Below are 19,927 nucleotides of genomic sequence, written 5' to 3' on the forward strand. Positions count from 1 at the left end.
CTACATCACTAAAGCTGTGTACTAGATGTAGAATTACTCTATGCATCTTAAACTATTCATATGGATTTGTTATTTGTATATATAGATGGACAATGAACATCGCAGATGGATGTATGATAGGGTGTTACCTAATCGACGGGGGTTGAGGGATGAATTTAAGCAAGGCGTTGAGGGGTTTATTAATCAGGCAAATTTATTTTGTCAAAAGGATGGGACAATTAGGTGTCCTTGTGCAGATTGCAATTGTATAAAGTGGTTAAAACCTGAGGATGTTAGGGCTGATCTTTGTAGTAAGGGTTTTATGGACGACTATTATGTTTGGACTAGTCATGGAGAAATTGAGGGTAGTGCCAGTAATATTTGCAATCATAGTTTTGTTCTTTGGTGAAAGTAGTGAAGATCCTAGATTGCATGAAATGGTTATGGATGCTCTTGGGATGTACAATGAGGGTAACAACCAACAACCCTGTTGATCAACCTCCTAATGAAGAGGCACAACGTTTTTATGCACAATTAGAGTCTGCTAGTCGTCCATTTTGCGAAGGCATGTCACACTCTGCATTGTCTGTTGCCGTTAGATTGCTAAGTATTAAATCGGATGCGAATATTTCTATAGCGGGCATGAACGCTATGATTGAGCTTATGAAAGAACTTAATCCGAACTTAGACATACCCGATGATTACTATAAAGCAAAAAAATTGGTTTCCAAATTAGGTCTCTCGTCTATGAAAATTGATTGTTGTGAAAAAGGTTGCATGTTGTATTATAGGGATAATGCAGATTTAGAGAATTGCAAAGTTAGATCATCTACGGAGGGTGCGCATCATCGCTGATGGAGAAGGGTAAGTTTATTCTTTATTACATTCTAATTCCTCTATTATTTTCTAATTATTGAGTTAACAATTTTAAATGTTTTAAAATTGTTGTTTTGCAGGTTTTATCCTTCTAGGCCAGCTGCAAATGCAATCTCAACAGCAATACAAAAACTTTATAGTGGTGCCTTCGCGACGTGGGGTGAAGTGCCGTGTCATACGCAGCAGGCGATCCTTAATGAGTTTATGGTATGTATTTGGTAGAGTTGATAAAGAAAAATCACAGCAAAAGGGAAATCTTTCATGTTTAAACTGTGACCGAGTTTTCCAAACTAGACACTACTTCTATGTAAACAGATTGCTTATTAGAAAATCTGAACCCAAAGAAGTTGTCGATGAACTTAGCAACAAGCATTAAGAGTTTTTGTAGATTCTAATGTGCTGTGCTATCGACAAAGACTATCGGATTCGTGTCTGAATGAGAATTACACTGAACTTGGGAAAATAGAAAATGAACGTATCAGGTTACTGTGATTTTCATAGTGTTATCTACTCATCAAAACCAGATCAACCTGACAGGATGATCTTTAATACTTAATTACAGAGATCATACAGATTTCATCGTCTAATTTTGTGTTCTTAGTGTAGGCACTTCCGGACATCTGTTTCTCTGATGTTTGTTACATATTTGTTTGCAGAAAAAGTGTACGTGGAACCCTGTCGAGGATAATGTTATTAGAAGTAATTTTACAAAGAAGGCGAGTTCTCGGTTGTCAAACATTTTTTCCGAAGCTCGGAAAAAAGGTCAAAAACCTGGCTGGCTTGGGACAGATTACTGGGAGGAGCTTAATCAATCTTTGGGCTACGCCGGAGTTTCAAAAGAAGAGCGCCCGGACAAAGGCGGCTCGAAAGTCCGAGAAGGGTGGCTCATTGCACACTTGTGGTTCGGTGTCCATGGGAATTTGCTAGGAGGAAATTGGTAATTGTTTAACCATTTGGATGGTAGCAAATACAATTACAAATAATGACAAAAAACATTAACTTTGTTTATTTCATTTGCAGCAAGTTACTCTTGGTAGACCACCCAATCGTCATGAGGTATGGAAGAAGACACATACGAAAATTGAAGACGGAAAAGAAGTTTGGGTCGAGCCACGGGCAGAGGATACCTATGTAAGCTCTAAACTTATGTGAAATATATTTGACTAGTAATATTGTTTTTATGGTTATTGGTAAGACATAAGACACCTGATCACTTAAATACGCAAATAAAACATTTAATGCTTATTCATGAACTATAAAATGTGTTTCATTATGAATTATTATGGATTGTCAATGTCAATATCGTATGTAAGTTAAGAAAAGCACTTAATGCTGATATCATCGACAAAGCTTAGTCTTTTGTCAAATACACTAAAATATTCAAGTAATGTAAAATATGGTAGAGCTTTCTATTAGTTGTGTTTTTTGGAAGTATAGTTTAGTTTAGAAAGATAGTCGTAAGCATTTTATGTCTCATTTGTTAGTTTACAAAATGAGTTTTTGTTTTCCACTTTGGTTTATTCTATGGACACAAAATGGAGATCTTTGGATTCGGGGTTATAAAATCGAACTTCCTTAGAAGTCGATATATTAGCGATTAGACACAAGGCAATTTGAGTATTTTTTGCGATGTCTACTTTTTTTTTTTTTTTTTTGCTTAGTAAAGTAGGTGGAATTTCAACTATTGATAGCACTTTTTACATAGACAAAATGATATTAAGCTGAAATCATAGCTCTAGGAGCTTTGAATCCGTAGTTTTTTGTTGGGAAGACAAGTAATGAAGTAATCTTAATCACATTATTATTTATGACCTTATGCTTGAGCATTTTCCTTTAACGAGGAAGAAATAATAAAGCTCTTTCTCCTTTCCAATGGAAAAGACTTTTATATAAATATTTTCTTCATGAAAGTACTTTCCCTTGAAGTATATATATATATATTCTTTTAACTTCTTGGCCTTTTTAATGCCTTAGCTAAAAGTGTGTTGCCCGATATCATCGTCTTAGTCTTCTTTGTTTTCTCCATCTTGTTTTTTGAATCTAGTTTAGTTTAGAAAGAAGTGGATAGCTCCTCAAGAACACACTTATTATTGTAATCTTCGTTCCGGATATAACTTCTTGAGTATTTTTTCCATTTTTTTTTTTTTTTTTTTTACTATAGGTGGAATTTCAACTATAATATTACATAGACAAAATATTTTTGTTATAGCTAGGATGAACAGGAAGACAAGTAAGAAAAGTAGAGGTTAATCTTACCTATCACATTATTATTTATGTATTGGCCAAGGAGAGTTGTAAAACGTTATCTTCGGTAGCTTAACATGTAATATATATATATATATATGGCCAAGGAGATATCCATTTGATTAACGAGGAAGATTTTTAGTATCCATCTTCCTTTTTCAAATATGAGATTGTCCTGGCCTCCAATTTTTCTCAACTGAATGAACACTAATTGTCCTGGCCCCCTTCGGCAGACTTTTACTTAAACACAACTAAAAGTCTGCCCCCTCCGGCAGACTTTTACTTAAACACAACTAAAAGTCTGCCCCCTCCGGCAGACTTTTACTTAACACAACTAAAAGTCTGCCCCCTCCGGCAGACTTTTAGTTGAACATAACTAAAAGTCTGCCGGAGGGGGCAGACTTTCCCTTGAAGCATATATATATATATTTTTTTAACTTTTTAAGGGAAACTTTTAGTAATGCCTTAGCTAAAAGTGTGTCCCATAAAACATAACTAAAAGTATGCCCCATAAGGCGTAAGTTTTCCTTAAGGTATAACTAAAAGTTTGCCTTATAAGGCAAAATTTAATAGGCAAACTTTTATGCCGGACCCGGCATAACTTTGTGAAGGAATTATCAAAGTTATGCCGGACCCGGCATACTTATGCCAAGTCTGCCCATAAGGCATAAGTATGCCGGGTCCGGCATAACTTTGGTAATTCCTTCACAAGTGTATGCCGTTGGGGGCATAGCGAAATTTAACTCTGCCTTGCGAATTTTTTTTAAATTTTTGACTGCGTGTGGGTTCGAACCTGGAACCTATGGGTTTTAGCCGAAGGGCAAAATTTAAAGATTTCAAATATGAGGGCAAAATTTAAAGACCACCCCAAACGAAGGGCAATTCTGCGAATTGCCCGTTTAATTCAAAAGCATGGCCCAAGAGTATAAAAACATAATATAAATTGTAATGTTTTCATAAAAAAATTAAAATACATACACATATATATACAAATTTAATTTTTAACATAATATATAAAGTCGGTTTGGTTCGGTTTTTTTCGGTTTTTTAAGACTTGAAACCAAAACCAAACCAAATATAGTCGGTTTTTAAATTTAAAAACCAAACCAAATCAAACCAAATAAATGTCGGTTTTTTTTTCCGGTTCGGTTTGGTTATCGGTTTGGTTCGGTTTTTCGGTTTTTCGTGTTCAGCCCTAACCCCAAATATGAAGCCTATCTGTTGTGTATATTTTTCCCTGTATTGCAATGTAAAGTATAAAGATCCATTTTGGCATACTGTTTATTTATATACTAAAGTTTACTTTTTATGTAGAATCGGTATATTCAAGCGATGGAGGAGCTCACTAGGAGTCAGTCGACCGATGATCAAGGCAATACAATCATGCCATCGGAGGAACAAACTATCTCTGTTGGTTGGACGTGGTCGGCGGCGTGACGAAGGGAAGAGCATACGGCCTTTGCTCCGAGAAGAACTTTCACCGCCTCCATTTGTGGATTGCAAGGTATAGGAAGTTCTGCCACTGTGTCAAATGAGCAGCTTGAGGAGATGCGACACGAACTTCGGGAACTTGCTAGGAATTATGAGGAGGAACGTAAGAAAAGGTTGGAGGAGGAGCGACGTAGGATAAATCTTGAGTCAGATGTCAAAGAACTCAAGAATCAGGTGTGTAACCTCATCAAGTTGCCTCGCTCTCCGCCCCCAGCCCCGATCATGATGATGGTGAGGATGTAGAGGATGAGGAGGATCAGGAGCATGGAGAGGCTGAAATGGAGTATTAGGTGTCCGTTGTTATTTTTGTTCTAACTTATGTTATTTTGGATTGTTTGAAGTCTAGTGGGATGGTATATGTTTGGATAACATTGACGTTGGTTGGATTCGTACGTTTTTTGTTGGCTTAATTTTAATGTTTGAATTATTTTGATGTGTTTTTATTATTGTTTTGATGGCTGTTGTTGGATGCGTTTCTGATTCTTATTGAATCAGCTATTGAGATGTTTTTTATAACAGGTGCTACAGTGAAAAATAGGCAATGCTTGCCAAAATATTACCAGAAATATTGAGGGACTTACCGATACAGTCCCTCGGTAACATGTGTAATTGTAAATCTCAGATTTTCAGGTGACTGAGGGACGTCCCTCATTATTTTTCAACTATCAAAGTGCTTTTCATTTAGCTTACCGATGGACATTCCTCGGTAAAATGAAAAATCTAATTGTGAAATATTTATATTTATCGAGGGTTGTCCCTCGGTGTATTTAAAAATTTAATTTGATTAAAATTAATATACCGATTCGGTTTGTCCCTCGGCCTAAATGATATATCAATATTATATATATTTTTTAAGTATCGAGAGTCGTCCCTCGGTATATTTAATTTTGCTTCAATATGATGGAAGGGAAGTACCCGAGGGATGTGTGAGGGTCTCCATCGGTATTTGCCGAGAGTGTCCCTCGGTATTATTTACCAACGGTCAAGGCCAGCCAAGAAGTTCTAACGAAGAATAAAAATTAAAAATCACCAATTTAATGGACAAAAATTAAAGACCACCCCAAAATAAGGGCATTCTTGCGAATTGCCCAATTCATATCGTTATACGGAGGAAAAGGCCAGCCAAAGTATAAGGAGAATCTATCTTTTTCCATCTCTAATATCTGTGATATAATTTTATTCCTACTCTCGTAATATTTTCCATACTTCCAAACCGTGATACATGTTTTGTACACCAAACTACTTCATCTAGGTTAAAAAAAAAAGTTTTAACCTTCAAGAAAAGTTTGACCAAATAAATTATAATTTGAAAAGTCATTTTCATATTTTACGTGGAATTAAGTAGAAAATGTAAAATGAATATATTACCCACTTATGTGATACACGATTTTGTAAATAATATCAATATTATTGATACAAAGTTTTAAATAAATTATTATACATAAAAGAATAAAGTATAAGTTGATGGAAATCAGACATACGCAGCGAAAGCAAATAGCCAGGATCGAACTTGCATGTAATATAAACAACACATAATCAATGATATTAATCAAACATAAAATTGATACTTATCTCTTGAAGCGTGATCGCGACCAAGAATTGAATTTTCAACCATGAACACACACCATCCACGAGATCGTCATCCTTCAGTTCCACAGTCTTCTGCTGTGTAACCCGAATAATACCAGAATTTATGAAATTCGTGTGGGCGAATTTCTATGGAAAAGTTGAAGAAACTTCTAAAAACCCCTCACCTCCTTGTGGAATAAGACCCCAATTTTTATAACTACAGGTTTAGTTTTTTTTTTTTATTTTATTTTTTATTTTTTTTATTTTTACCCTTTTCCAAAACCTGTTGGGTCTTTATTTTCCACAAAGAAATAATATTCCATTTAATTCTTTATTATTCGAGCACATCAGGGACCACAGAATTTAATTAACGAGGCTTCCTATTATGGAATTAATTCAAAATATCTGAATTAATCCTACCATAATAAATTACGAATTATTCCATTAAAAAATCATAACTGCACTCCTCAGTTTAATTTCGAAATCTTTCATTAAATCTTATTTAACTCCCCATGTTAAGATTACAAATACCAATCAATTAAATTAAATTACCGACAATTTAATTTATTGACTAATTAAATCCTTTATATTTTCGCTTAACCTATATCATGTGACGGATACAAAATCCACCTGCAGGGTTTTCACATGAGACTTATAAGCATCCATAAAGGGGTATCATCAATCTCAAAGGCGAGACATGGATTCTATCAACTGATTATTATTTCACAAATGTATTTTGCCATTATCTAATTTACCAGGAATACATAGACTCGCAATTGAGTCGTACCTTTTAATAAATCAAAATAATGAACAAATCACATTGATCATAATAATCATATCAAGATTAAGAGTATAAGTACAATTAATGAAGTAGAGAATTTGTTTTATAGATTCAGTACAAAAACACTTATCTCTACTTGGTCCGTTCAATACATACAAAATGTACTAGCACAAGAAGACGGAACTATACCGTTCCCATAATGAAGATACATTATATTAATCTTGTGCTACAATCATACCGATGGCTTTGTCCAATTTCCATCTTATATTGTGAACATAAATTTTATACTTATAAGAACCGACGATTTAATCTTCCGTGTATAAGCTAAACTCTATACACTAAATCATTTACTATATAAGTAAAGGACACACATACTAGTACATGATCTATTTAACTCTTTATTAAACAATGAATAAATAATAGTTCTATAATAAATACTATATCCAAACACATGGTTAATAATATATATCCCAACATAAGTTTCTACGAGTAATCAATATGGGTGTCATATAATATAATAATTTGTTTGTCGAGGTAAAGATGATTGAATATCGTCTCAAGCTACAATGATTAACAATCAAAGAAGATACATGCAATTTTCACTTATTTTGATTGATTATCAGGTACAAACACGTAATGAAGTATATCTCACTTATTGCTTTCTTATATAAATTAATATTACTAGTGTTTGTTCCTTTCATCCGTTTCCTCGTGGCCAAGATTCCTTTATCAAACAACTCTAAGGCTTTATAATGCGTTATAATTACTTTCTATACACTGATCACGATAAGATTTTGTTCTCATCTTAAAAATAAAAAGTGGCCAATAGTATCTAGATCTGTTACTTATTTGAAAAGGCAACAACAATTGAAAACAAATCAAATAAGAAAATGATCGTTAGTAAAAATTATTCTGAATATAAATAACTAATCTGAAGGATTATATCCTTTAATGGAGTAAATCATGCAAGAGAATTCTAACGAAAAATATGAAGGAACATACTTGGGAAGACGTTTCTAGAAAGTTATCTTAGGGATAGTAATTTTTTGACATAGTGTAAATGGTTTAGTGAAAATTCCTTCCTTAGGATACAATGAATATTCATAAAATTAGAATTATAGTTTCAATTCAAAAAATCCACCTATGTAGGCTGAGTTGGTTTCCGGCTAAGGGTGGGTTATTCACTGCTGTTGATTCAGTGAGCAGAGCTTATTATCCACTTATGATCTTTCGCATATACTGATTGGTTGGTCCCTGAATGCTAAAAATTCAATGGTCGCAAGAGTCTTACTGCGGTAAGTTCCTCCTTCAATTTCGTTATAACTTTATTTTCACTACTAGATGTTGATGCCAATAGGCGTAATATGAGCTAACGACAAACATAATATTAGTATGACAACATTTTCGTTCGAAGAAGTATGTACAGAAAATTATTTGGTTTCATTTCATCTCAAAGTTTTTGTTCCGTTTAAATCTTTACATTCTATTGGTCCTAACCAAAATTTTAGTAGTATAATTTAATAAAGTAACATAACTTATTATTTTTTAATTATGAGAACATTCATTTCTTAAGTTGTAAAGCACTAAGAATCTAACATTCTATCTGCTTTTTACTATCGCTAATGCTATAAATTTATCAGTTTGCAAAGATATATATTTGCTTCTTAGATTGAATTGTATTTTATCAATATTTGTGAGTCATATACGTTATTCTCCGAAGATCAATCATTTCTTATTTACCATTCAAAAATAAAAATTAGAAAGTTCGGTGCATAATTCAAATGCGTAATTTATCTCGACAGATAGCAGAAAAGTTGTTAGCATAATACAATATTTGCTTATGTTCTTCTTTCATAATTACAATGATCTATTGTTAATAAGTACTTTTATCATTTATATCAATTTAGTGAAAATATTATCGTGTAGCCTCACATCATAAATGTATTTTCTTTAAAATTTAATTTAAAATCTACTAAAGTTTATGTTATATAGTTACACATCAAATTAATTTTTTGACCCATGTATTTTTCTTTTATTTCAAAATTTGTTCTTATTAATGTTAATTGGTTATATAATTTTTGAAATTGCAATTATTTTATTCATTATTTTGTTAGCTTTTTAAAATAAAAATTCGCTTGAATATTTTTACTGATATTACTAATAAGTTGTATGTTCAAAACACGATTAATATAACACTGTAGTTTGTGTTCCGTATCCAAAACTTTATTATATTAGTGTTTGCTACGAATACAAAGTTTGCAAAAATTTATTAATGCTTTTTAAAAGAGAAGACTTGTTTAAAAGGAAACTATTTTCCTCTCTTTGAGACAAAACAATAGCAATATTTAAGCATCAGTTGATAACTTGAATTTTAATTCGATTAAATTAAAGATGTAAAATATTCTGTTGTTAATGTATGTTGATTGGACTTCAACAATACTCATTATTTTTTATCAAATTTTGATTTGGATAATTCTAAAATTAAATCAAATTTACATTAGTTCAAATTATTAAATTAATTTGATATGTTTAAAACGAAACAAAGTAAAAATTTGATTTTTCTATTTTAACAAAGAATTACTATTTTTTAATTTTTGGTGAATATTCTTGATTTAGCTCATTTTACTTTCGTGTTGTCTTTTGCACATTTTTTTAAGGAAAGGTCAATTAAAATTATAATTTGACTAATTTACCTTATTTATTATTTGATCTCCATTTAATATTATTTTTTCTTTTACAACATTAATCTCTTTTCACATTTATTAGAGGAAGAATAAAAATGAAAAAGGAATTAAATTCTATCTTATTTTAAAATATAGATATTTTAAGTATATTTATTTTAGTAAACATAACAAATAAATGACATGGTGGAATAGCAAATACAACAGTTAAATATCTAGATTAGATTTCAGGCTAATATAAAAAAAGAAAGGAAATTATATGGTTTGACTACTTAACCTTTTGAAGAAAAGCAATAAGATGGGGTCCACGTTTTTTGCTGTACAATGATTTCATTTGCTCCCACGAATGGATTGATACGCATGTGGTAATGAATCCATCATTATTGACTTAATGGGGATACTTTGGGAATTACATGAATATTGCTTGATTTTTTAATATGGGGTCCACGGATTTTTTTTTTTTTTTTTTTTTGATATTGCTTGTTTTTTTTTAAGCACTTCCACTAGGCTTTTTGGGCCTAGGGCTAGTTTTATAAATTTTCTAAAAAGCAGGAAAACCCCAAAGGGAGAGTACAAGGGGGACTAGGCCTTACCTTACTAATCCTATGAGGCAAGATTTTTTAATATGGGGACCACCTTTTTTTTTTTTTTTTTTAACATGAGTTGGAGGTGGACGACGATACCACCTCCAAACTCATGCTTCTATATAAGTTAAAAAGTAATTTATGTTCTTTTTTAGCTTTGCATGTAGGCTTGGGTTGTTGGGATCGAAATAACAGGGCGTTATGCGGAAGTTAATAATTGCAAACCATGAACAACGATAAATCAGGCGACAAAAAGAACTACACTATAATAAGTATAATATTCTTGTATGGTTTGATCAATTGAACTACATATGATAAGACTAATAAGAAAGCATAAAAACCATTGAGAGAAAAATCTCCTCCTAAACAAGACTCCTTTAGAGATTACACTGTGGATGCTACTGTGTTGTGAATGAGAAGAATAAATCTTCTATTTATAAAAGTTTAAAACTTCTCCTCCAAGAAAAGGGATAAATATGGTAGAGTCCTTTTCCACAAAGAAAACCCTTTCTACCAAGAAATCATTTTTGAAGTAAAACACAATTATGATAAAATTCAAATAAGGTAGGAAATTCAGGGGAAACCCTAACATGGATAAAGTTATCAATAATGTAAACTTAGTGAAAGACTACTTTCATGGCAACCTTGATGACTATGACAATAAGCCTACGATGGAGAATACCAAGGAAAAAATTATGATTCACCAAGCATGATTTAAGATGTTTCAATCTTGTGCGTTTATAAAAAATTAACTTGCCTGTTCAAAATATTGGATGGTACTTTAATGCATGCCTAGACTTTGTGTTTGAATATCTCTCTTATGTTTCTTATAGTGGTTTCAATACATTACTTCTTTCTTTGTACTGTGTTACATATTAAAAGAAGTCTCTTAGTTATAGCAAATTAATTAGATCATTCGATGACCACAAAAATACATAAAAGAGAGGTCTGAGATGAAAATTTTAATTATTAAGAAAATGTCCATATATTAATAGTTTTTCCATTATTCCAACACATACAATTAATATGGACCAGTCCGCCCCCCTAACAAAGGGGGTCTGGCTAGGTTTTTTCCCCACCCATTAGATCGTATTGGACTAGAATTGTTTGAAGTCTCGCATGTCAACCCGCCCTATCTCTTTTTTTTTTTCCAAAATCCATCACCATCGTAGTGATGGGGGCTTTGGCAAGACCCCTACCATGTACATTGAGTCCAAAATACAGGTACATTGGAGGGGGACATGGCACCTTAATTACCTCCTTACACAAGATTACATTAAATACTATACAAAAGATATACTAATGCATTGAAACTTTGAGAAAGTTAATGCATTTTGCCTAAGTTACCTCACGGAGGTTCAAAGTACCAACCTGCATTCTTTTTAACTCTCCTCCTAAAGGAAGGAAGGTTGAGCTTTTTCATTCTGAGTGGTCCTCTAACTTCCATCGGCAAGTCACCTTCAATCAAAAAAATTCTAGGGACTTGTATTCTTGTTGCGTATTTAGCTAGGGCATCTGCCACCTCATTTCCTTCTCTATAGCAATGTTGTATCGAGATGTTTCTATGAGCCATCTTTGACTTAATGCTTTCTATGATGCCATGTAACCTCCAAGGAGGTTTAATGGAACCCTCGATCATTTGTACTACCATCTTGGAATCCAATTCAACTTCGAGGGCATCGAAGGGATGATTGACGCACCAAGAAATACCGACTAGAGCTGCATATGCTTCACTATAATTGTTAGTGCAGAATTGGGATGGATGTGCAAAGGCCATGACCATATCCCCATTTCTGTTCCTAACAATACCGCCGGCTCCTGCTTTGTTTTGATTTTCCATGTAGCTTCCATCCGTGTTGAGCTTCCACGTGTTACCAGTTGGTTTGCTCCACTTGATCATCTTACTTGTTATCACTGCTTTGAAATTTTCTGCTTGTAAACAAACCTTGCTCCAGTTCCAGGTGTAGTCTATGGATTTGAATTTCTTTCTGATTGCCACCTTGATCTGAAATAAAGATTGAAAACATATATTAGAAGCAGTAATATTTTTTAATTCAAATTTCTTGGTGCACCTTGCTCTCCAAATTTCCCAACATACTATCATTGGTGTGATAAGTAGGAGGAATTTGTGAACAATATTTCTTGGTTTTTGTCTCCACCATTGCCAAAGAATTGTTTGAACTGTTGAGCCAGTAATGTTAATCCCCAGAGGTCTGGTAATGATTTGCCATGTTTGTCTTGCAAGTTCACTTTGTGCAAAAACATGATTACCAGTTTCCACACATGCAATCCTGCAACAACAACAACTAGCACCTTTGTCAACAAAAACCCGCCCTATCTCATTAAAGATAAAGCATAAGTATAAAGACGATAAAACAATGACTTTTTAAAGAAAATTTTAATTGATAATATTTTTAAAAATCAATCCATTAAAAGGCCCACTAAACCCAACACCCAAAAATAAAGTAAGCCTGATACAAATTCAGGATCCTTAAGGTGGTCTGGCAGATCGACCGATTCTCACGAGGGGCTTTGACAAAGTGTGTCATCCTGATCTGTTGAATAATAAGTAAGGTTCTTGTTTTAGTCTTATCATCTCTTGCATATACTCGCATTGCAAAGAATAAATGTTTAAAATAAGAATCAATCAATATATTGAGGTCGATAATAATATATTTCGTTATACACTTTCTCCTTTTTCTGTTATACTTGTCTAACAAGATGATACATCCCAGTCCACTCAACAACACCACTTGCATCTAGTTAGAAAATTGATAAAAGAAAAAATAAAGTTAGGTAAACTCCTGATATTGACATTTCATATCACAACAGAAAACGATCATGCTCGTTATAGTTTAAATCTTCATACGACCTCCTTCAGAATAGAGTCCCTTTCGGCACCAACACAATAGCATGGTATGGGGCGGAAGCAACTAGAACAACAACAAGCTAAGGAATATCAGATCGAATCATTCTTAAGGCACAAACATGGATTTTAGTTGCAAAAGGATGAACATCGATTATTTTTCTACAGCAAGACAACATCGGGTAGGAATTTCGGAGAGATTGGGAGCCCTGGGAAGAAACTTTACCCGTAACATCAAGTGTTAGCTTTCTTAGATATTCAACTCCAAGGCGATGGATTTACAGCACCTGGCGTGAGCATCAGGTGCGATTAAGTGTGTCCAAAGCAGAGAAGCTAGCAACTGAGGTGGTGGTGAAGTTGACCTCCGAGGCGTTGCCATAGAAGATGGAAAACCCTATGTCTCTCGACTTTCCTAAGGGCCTGTTTGGAAAGCCACCCAGGTAATTGGAATTAGGTGTAATTGGGTGTAATTACCCAGTTTGACCTGTTTGTTTGACCAAGTAGTTACACAGTTAGGTGGGAATTGAGTGTAATTGAGAGGGTGTAATTACACTCTCCAATTCTCAAGGGGGTTGAGAATTGAGTGTAATTACATGGTTACTTTTTAATTTGTTTCTTTTTTGTTTATTTTAATTTCTTTTTGTTTTTAATTTATTTTTATTTTTATTTCTATTATTTTATTTTCTTTTTTATTTTTACTTTTTAATTATTTTATTTTTAAAATGTATTTTTTTAATATTATGTGTTTCTCATTTCCTTTCTTCCATTCCCAACCTTTACTTCTTGTGGTTCCATGTAATTGATCGTATTTTTTTTATTTTATTCATTTAGCATAACCATGTTATTATTCTAATTTTGAAAACTACACCTCTTAATATTGGAAAGAATGAATCATTAATAAACTTGGCATATAACGAGTGACGTTATTAAAGTAGAATTTCGTTGTGAATAAGGTTATAGACTTGTATTTTCCCTTTCTTTTGAATGAACTTACTTATGTAATGTTGGAATTTGACATAAGAGTATTATGTTAAACTTTTTCTTTTGGATTTTGAATTTAGGTTATATTTTCAATTTTAAGTTATTTGCTTTTTGTTTATTTTTCACTTGTATTTGATGGATTTTTTGTGTCAAACATTTGAATAACATTATGATATTATATTTATAAATATTATATTTTTGTCAAACATCCAATCCATGACGTTCTAAAAAAAAGTCTTCTTTTAAGTTTTATAATTAATTAAAATTAAATAATATTAATTTGAAAAATATATATATCCATTATTTTTTTACAATATTAGTTACAAATATATGATTATTAATTAATATATTTTCAACAAATAATGTGTTATTAAATAACTAATTCAATATCATTTATAAGGCAAATATTAATTTTAAATATTAATTTTAAATTTTTTATAATTAAATTTTATTTTTAAATTAAACTAACTGTGTAATTACACTTGTGCAACCAAACAACACGCTTGTAATTACACTGTAATTACGTTATGACAAACAAACAGGTAATTACTACCCTAGTAATTACACCAATTCCAATTACCAGGTGGCTTTCCAAACAGGCCCTAAAAATGATTTCCAAATGTATGTTTTCTTGTAGACTATTTGTTTTCTTTTTTCTACTTATTAATAAATATCCCTCCACTAAGGTTACTTAATGGTTGCTTAAAAAAATAATAAAATCCCCTTAAACTTGTCTCCTACCAAATTTATCTTGATTTTTTGGGCAGACATGTTTCTACAGTTTTTTTGTTTTTGTTTTTTTTAATTAAGTAATGGAGAGAGGAATTCAAGAAATTGAATACTGACTTTACAATGACAAGCATCCAACTTCCATTGAAAAGATAGACAATAAATATGTATAATCAAATATGATCATAAGGGTATGACCCATTCTATAGCATCATTAACAGTGAAGTTAGAGCCATATCTAAGAATTAGCTTAAGTATTCCTTTCCTACAACACACATCGCACGTCAATCGTCATTTTCAGCCATGATATATTACCTTTGCTACATGATTGACTTCTTTTCTTTTATTGCAAAGTATGCCACTTATATAGTAACATTTTTATCAATAATGTCGTCGCATCCTTCACATTTGAGCTAGAAAAAAGCCTATTAATAGGCCCACTAAGCCCGACACATCCATATCTTTAAGGACCATGACATCAACAAAAATAAGGTCACTTTGGTCATCTCGATCTTACTGACTCTATAAAATTAAAGAAATTTGATGTTGTCTAACATAAACTCCTCAATAGTTTCACTTCTCTCCTCTAATGGGCCCGACCAAACCCTGTGATTCTTAAGGTTGCCAAGCCCAGACCTACCCTCTAGCTTGAGGGTTTTTGACAAAGTGTGCACGAAGTTAAATCTTTTTGCTTCTTCATATGAATCATATCTATGTGTGGTTTAGGTTTAAGCTCAAACAAAAAATATAACAGATTTTGGTAACGCAAGAACATTTTGTTCTGAACTTCATTTGTTAGTGAATAAGAAGATTCCCTTTAGTGTTTCCTAAATGTGATGATGTGAAAATAGAAGACAACCACAACTATTAAAAGGTAATTGTTTGATTTAGGGGAAAGAGAGCAATTTTTTTTATTATATAGCAATTCATGACTAAAGGGTTCAAGCTTTAATTTTTTTAATTATACTAAGATAACGCATAAGCTATATTCGATGTTAATTGTGCAAAGATAGTGATATTGTGACTTTCAATTTTCTTTGCCTAATTTTTTGAAATATATTATACAATAAACAACATATATCTAAATTAACCAAGTTGTTCCTATCAAGAAACTGCAAACATATTTAAACGAGTAAGAAATTACGGACTATCAGAGCTGCATCCTTGGGAGGACCTAAGGGACTCCCCATTGAAATGTGGGTTTGAGATTTTCGATCAATTCGACACTATTGAAAAGATCACGTTTCTGGCCCAATGAATATGGCCTGCATGGAATTTTTTTGGTAAAACTCAATCTTCAATGTAGAGAACTATAGATGTGAAAAATACCCATAACCTCTCACTCCAAACTAGGAAAAGATTTCTGATTTTGGCTATTGATCACAGCCAAAGGTGAAGTTTCTCGGATTAACTTCTCCGGTCACATAGACAACCGATATTTCATCTCCTTGCAACGCGGTCAAAAGGCTAAGAAGATTTTGGCTTAAGGGAAATTTGTATCTGGAAGGTGTCGAGTTTACTCAAGCCATTCGAAAATTGTCATTGCTCGAGGAGGTCAGGTTGTATGAGTGCTATGAAACACCAAACACTCTGCCACAGCCTCTAGTCGCTCGACTTGCGAGGGTGTGCCAATATTCGTCTCGAGGGTGACTTGGCTGGAAGGTTTAGAGGGCTTTAGAATTTTCTGTCTTCTCGTGATCCATTGGCATATTTTCCATTTCAATTTGATTATGATCTTTTTGAGGTTACTGAGGGCAATGAGGCCGCGACGACGAGGAGCTTGTGGAGTAGGGCAATGAGCCAATGACGACGACAACATTGATGCGGAGGGCATCAACAATGAGGGCGTCGATGAGGAGGGTGGGCAGTGATAATGAGTATATGCTTTTCAATATTAAGTGAACTTGTTCCATTCTAGTATGTTAATATACTATGTGCTAGTGACTATCGTATCTTCTAAATTGCTATGGTTAATTGATTTTTTTTTTTTTTGAACAATTAACCTTCTGATTCATATATGTTGGTTTCACATTTGGCTAAGTAGTTGATCATGGTCCCGATTCAGGAGTGCAATACCGTGCAACAGATGGCCAGAACGAGAAAAATCCCATCAAAGCCTATTGTGGTGTTTGAGTGTAACAACCCGTTTGGTCGTTATAGTCTTTTCGGCATTTTCGCCCTTTCCCGAGCATTGATTAGCTCATTTTGACCTGAGGGGACCATTGGCACACTTATCGATGCGTCTAGACCTGATTCGGGCAACTTTTGTGAATTATAGGCTTGAAGTGAAAAATGGTTGACCCAAAGTTGACTTTTGGGTAAACGGACCTTTTTCGGAATCCCGTCGATCCTGAGAGGTCCGGATGGTCGTTTAGAACTTGTGTGTGTATTTGTTTCAGTTCCCAATGCACTCGGATGCATGTTGGGACTTGGGTTGGGAAATTGAAATTAAGGCATCGGGGGTTAGCTCGGTCATCGAGACTTCCGTTGGGAATTCCGAGGCGACGGGCGCGTTCGTAGCATATTTTTATGTGTGTCTATGTGTATGGTATGTGAGTAGATGGCTTCGGGAACTAGTCAGAAAATCGGATCAAATGGTGAAACTTGAGTAAGTTTCTGGTGTTTGGTGCCCGCTTTGGCCACTGCAAAGGAAGGCATGTGTCTTACCACATGGTTGGAACTCACTACAAAAATATGCTACAACTGAGATCCAAACCTGCAGAGAAGTGCAACAAGTGGAGTATGGTCCATATAAATATCTCAACATCCGAACTCACACGATTCGCTTATCATTTCAAAATCAGACTCTCAGATCCCCAATACTCACATCTTAGCTCCACAACAATAACAAATCACAAACAAGGAGCAAATGAAGAGACAATACAGTATAAGGCATATCAATGTAAAATAGAATTTTTACAAATATAGAGATGCAACATGTTTTTCCAACATCTAACAACTTAAATTCATCACAAGGAATATTTCTTATGGGCTCTATATCTCAATACAACCTCATTCGTAATCAAATTGCCAATTTATAGTCCCTTAACCTAGATTTTGAAATCCCAACTTTTACTCTTCAAAAAACGAATCTAGCATCTAAGTCAAATGAAAATTTAAAAAAAAAAAAAAAAAAAAAAAAAACCAAAATTAAGTTAATAGGCTTACTCCAATTCAAAATGTCAAAATTTCCACTGAAAATTGCCAAGGCCGAGCTCCAAAAACATAAGTCTCAAAATGAAATAATAATCCCAAGATTTAGCTTATACCCAGCACCATATTCCTTGGCGACCGCGACCAGGTCTAACCCTATCGCGATGAGCAACCTTACATGGACCAGTCGTGATCGCGGTCAACCTCGCGCTACCGTGTTGACCAACTCCCTAAACCCTCACGAACACAATCCCCTCCCAGTGAACACGATGCATGTTGCTGCACTAGAATAATGTGGTGCAGCCTGTTGAGGGTTTAGCTACCAAAACTCACCTTAAGCCCTTGGATCCCAACCCGAACCCTCAAACAATACAAAGTACTAAATTTCAAAATTTAAGGTCAGGTTGTTGCAGTTCTTAACGTTTGAGGTTGCAGCTTAACATTCTGAAGCCGTGGTTTTTTAAGGTGAGAGTCCCTGTGGGAATTGTTGTACAGAGCTTAAGGCATGATTTAAAACAACGATTCAGTGCTCGGCCTTGAAGATTTGAGATGAAAAATCGAGAATCACTGAAAAAACATGTTGTTGGACTGTTTGATAGTTCACCGAAAATCTAATGACTATATTCTTTTGCTTTTTTACTTCATCGACGTTTTCTTATTCGCTGGAAAACTTTCCCGTTTCTTCTACAACTTCTTATCTTTATGTACACTTATTGATAGAGAATACACTTGACATATGCACGATATATAATAACATATAAGGACATACACAATATAAATCACTTGTATGTCACTGTGTACATGTATGTTACTATATGTTAAAGGAAAATGGGATTTACAGAGTAGTGTGTTAGCCCTGAGATTGGTTTTACGGTTTGTTGTGAGCTGGCTGGACAAAGATAGATTGAAGGTCAGAAAGATATGGATTGGGGTTGCTGGTCTAGACGTCATTGAGCGGAGTTTCCGTCATAAGGTACAAAGCTTCTTGAGATTACTCAGTTTGGGCCTAACAATGTCACTTAATTATTATCAAACTGACTAAGGTTGACATCAAACTAGTCACTAACAAAAAAAAAAATAGGAATTAGCAACGGACAAATTCTGTATCTAAACAGCAAAATGCGTCGCTAATTCTATTTAGTAACGGATTATCAGAAAATTTTATTAGGTACGAGAAATTTAGCTGCCGATTAGCGACGAAGTACGTTGCTAATTTCAATTTTTTTAGCAGTCAGTGCTAGTTCACCTCAAAGTAGGGCCGCAGTAGCTGCTGCATCTTCTATTGGTACATGAACAAGAGCAGTGGCCGAGCCAGAATTTACACTAAGGGGGTTCAAAAATATAAAGTAATAAACAAACAAATAAGCTAAGGGGGTTCCGCGTCTACTATATATGCATAAAAATAATTTTAACCTTGTACATACAAGATAATTTTTTGCCGAAGGAGGTTCGGATGAACCCCTAGTGATTGCTTGGCTCCGCCCCTGAACAAGAGTCCATTCCATCAAGAGTATAGAAATTGATTGGGTCTTCACAACAGATTGATCTCTTTCGCTATATGCATTTGCTATGGTTAGTTACTTTGGTAATAGAAAGAATAATGAATAGAAAAGAATAATTTAAGAAAAACATAACTCAAAGTGCAAGTACATTAAAAAAACAGTTCAGCAATTTGAGAAAGTTTCTATCTATTTTGTAACATTTTCAACTAGGATTTTTCCGTAAATGCAAACATAATAAATAAAATCAATGAATTTTTAAAGGATGTAGTTCATTCAGTCAATATAGCTTATTTCAGAATATTTATAGTATCTGCCCTTACTCAAGAAGGATGGTCTTCCTCTTATTATCAGAAGTTAAATGGTTAAGTCAAGTTGGGGCAACTGGGTCTCAGACGACATTGATAGCAGAATTTCAGTAATTAAGAGAAAAGGTTTAAAAGGATGAAGAGGCACCATTGGTGAATAAATCTAAGTATATACCTTAGAGGCAT

The 19,927-nt window shown here is 33.7% G+C and overlaps 1 protein-coding gene and 1 long non-coding RNA gene across 3 annotated transcripts; both read left to right on the forward strand.

Moving 5' to 3' along the window:
- Nucleotides 1-792: 792 nt before the first annotated feature.
- LOC132051054 (uncharacterized) lies at nucleotides 793-1,780 on the forward strand. The gene is made up of 2 exons (XM_059442355.1): nucleotides 793-843; nucleotides 936-1,780. Exons 1-2 carry the CDS (start codon nucleotides 834-836, stop codon nucleotides 1,229-1,231), a joined length of 306 nt encoding a protein of 101 aa, XP_059298338.1. The 5' UTR covers nucleotides 793-833; the 3' UTR covers nucleotides 1,232-1,780.
- Nucleotides 1,781-1,825: 45 nt separating this feature from the next.
- On the forward strand, nucleotides 1,826-5,125 carry LOC132051056 (uncharacterized). Of its 2 annotated transcripts, XR_009413558.1 has the most exons (3): nucleotides 1,841-1,986; nucleotides 4,414-4,454; nucleotides 4,690-5,125. It is a non-coding gene; the product is annotated as an uncharacterized LOC132051056 (long non-coding RNA). The 2 variants fall into 2 exon arrangements; XR_009413557.1 differs by having other exon boundaries at nucleotides 1,826-1,986; nucleotides 4,414-5,125.
- Nucleotides 5,126-19,927: the final 14,802 nt, after the last annotated feature.

The sequence above is a fragment of the Lycium ferocissimum genome, chromosome 3, assembly GCF_029784015.1.
Source record: "Lycium ferocissimum isolate CSIRO_LF1 chromosome 3, AGI_CSIRO_Lferr_CH_V1, whole genome shotgun sequence".
NCBI classification, from domain to species: domain Eukaryota; kingdom Viridiplantae; phylum Streptophyta; class Magnoliopsida; order Solanales; family Solanaceae; genus Lycium; species Lycium ferocissimum.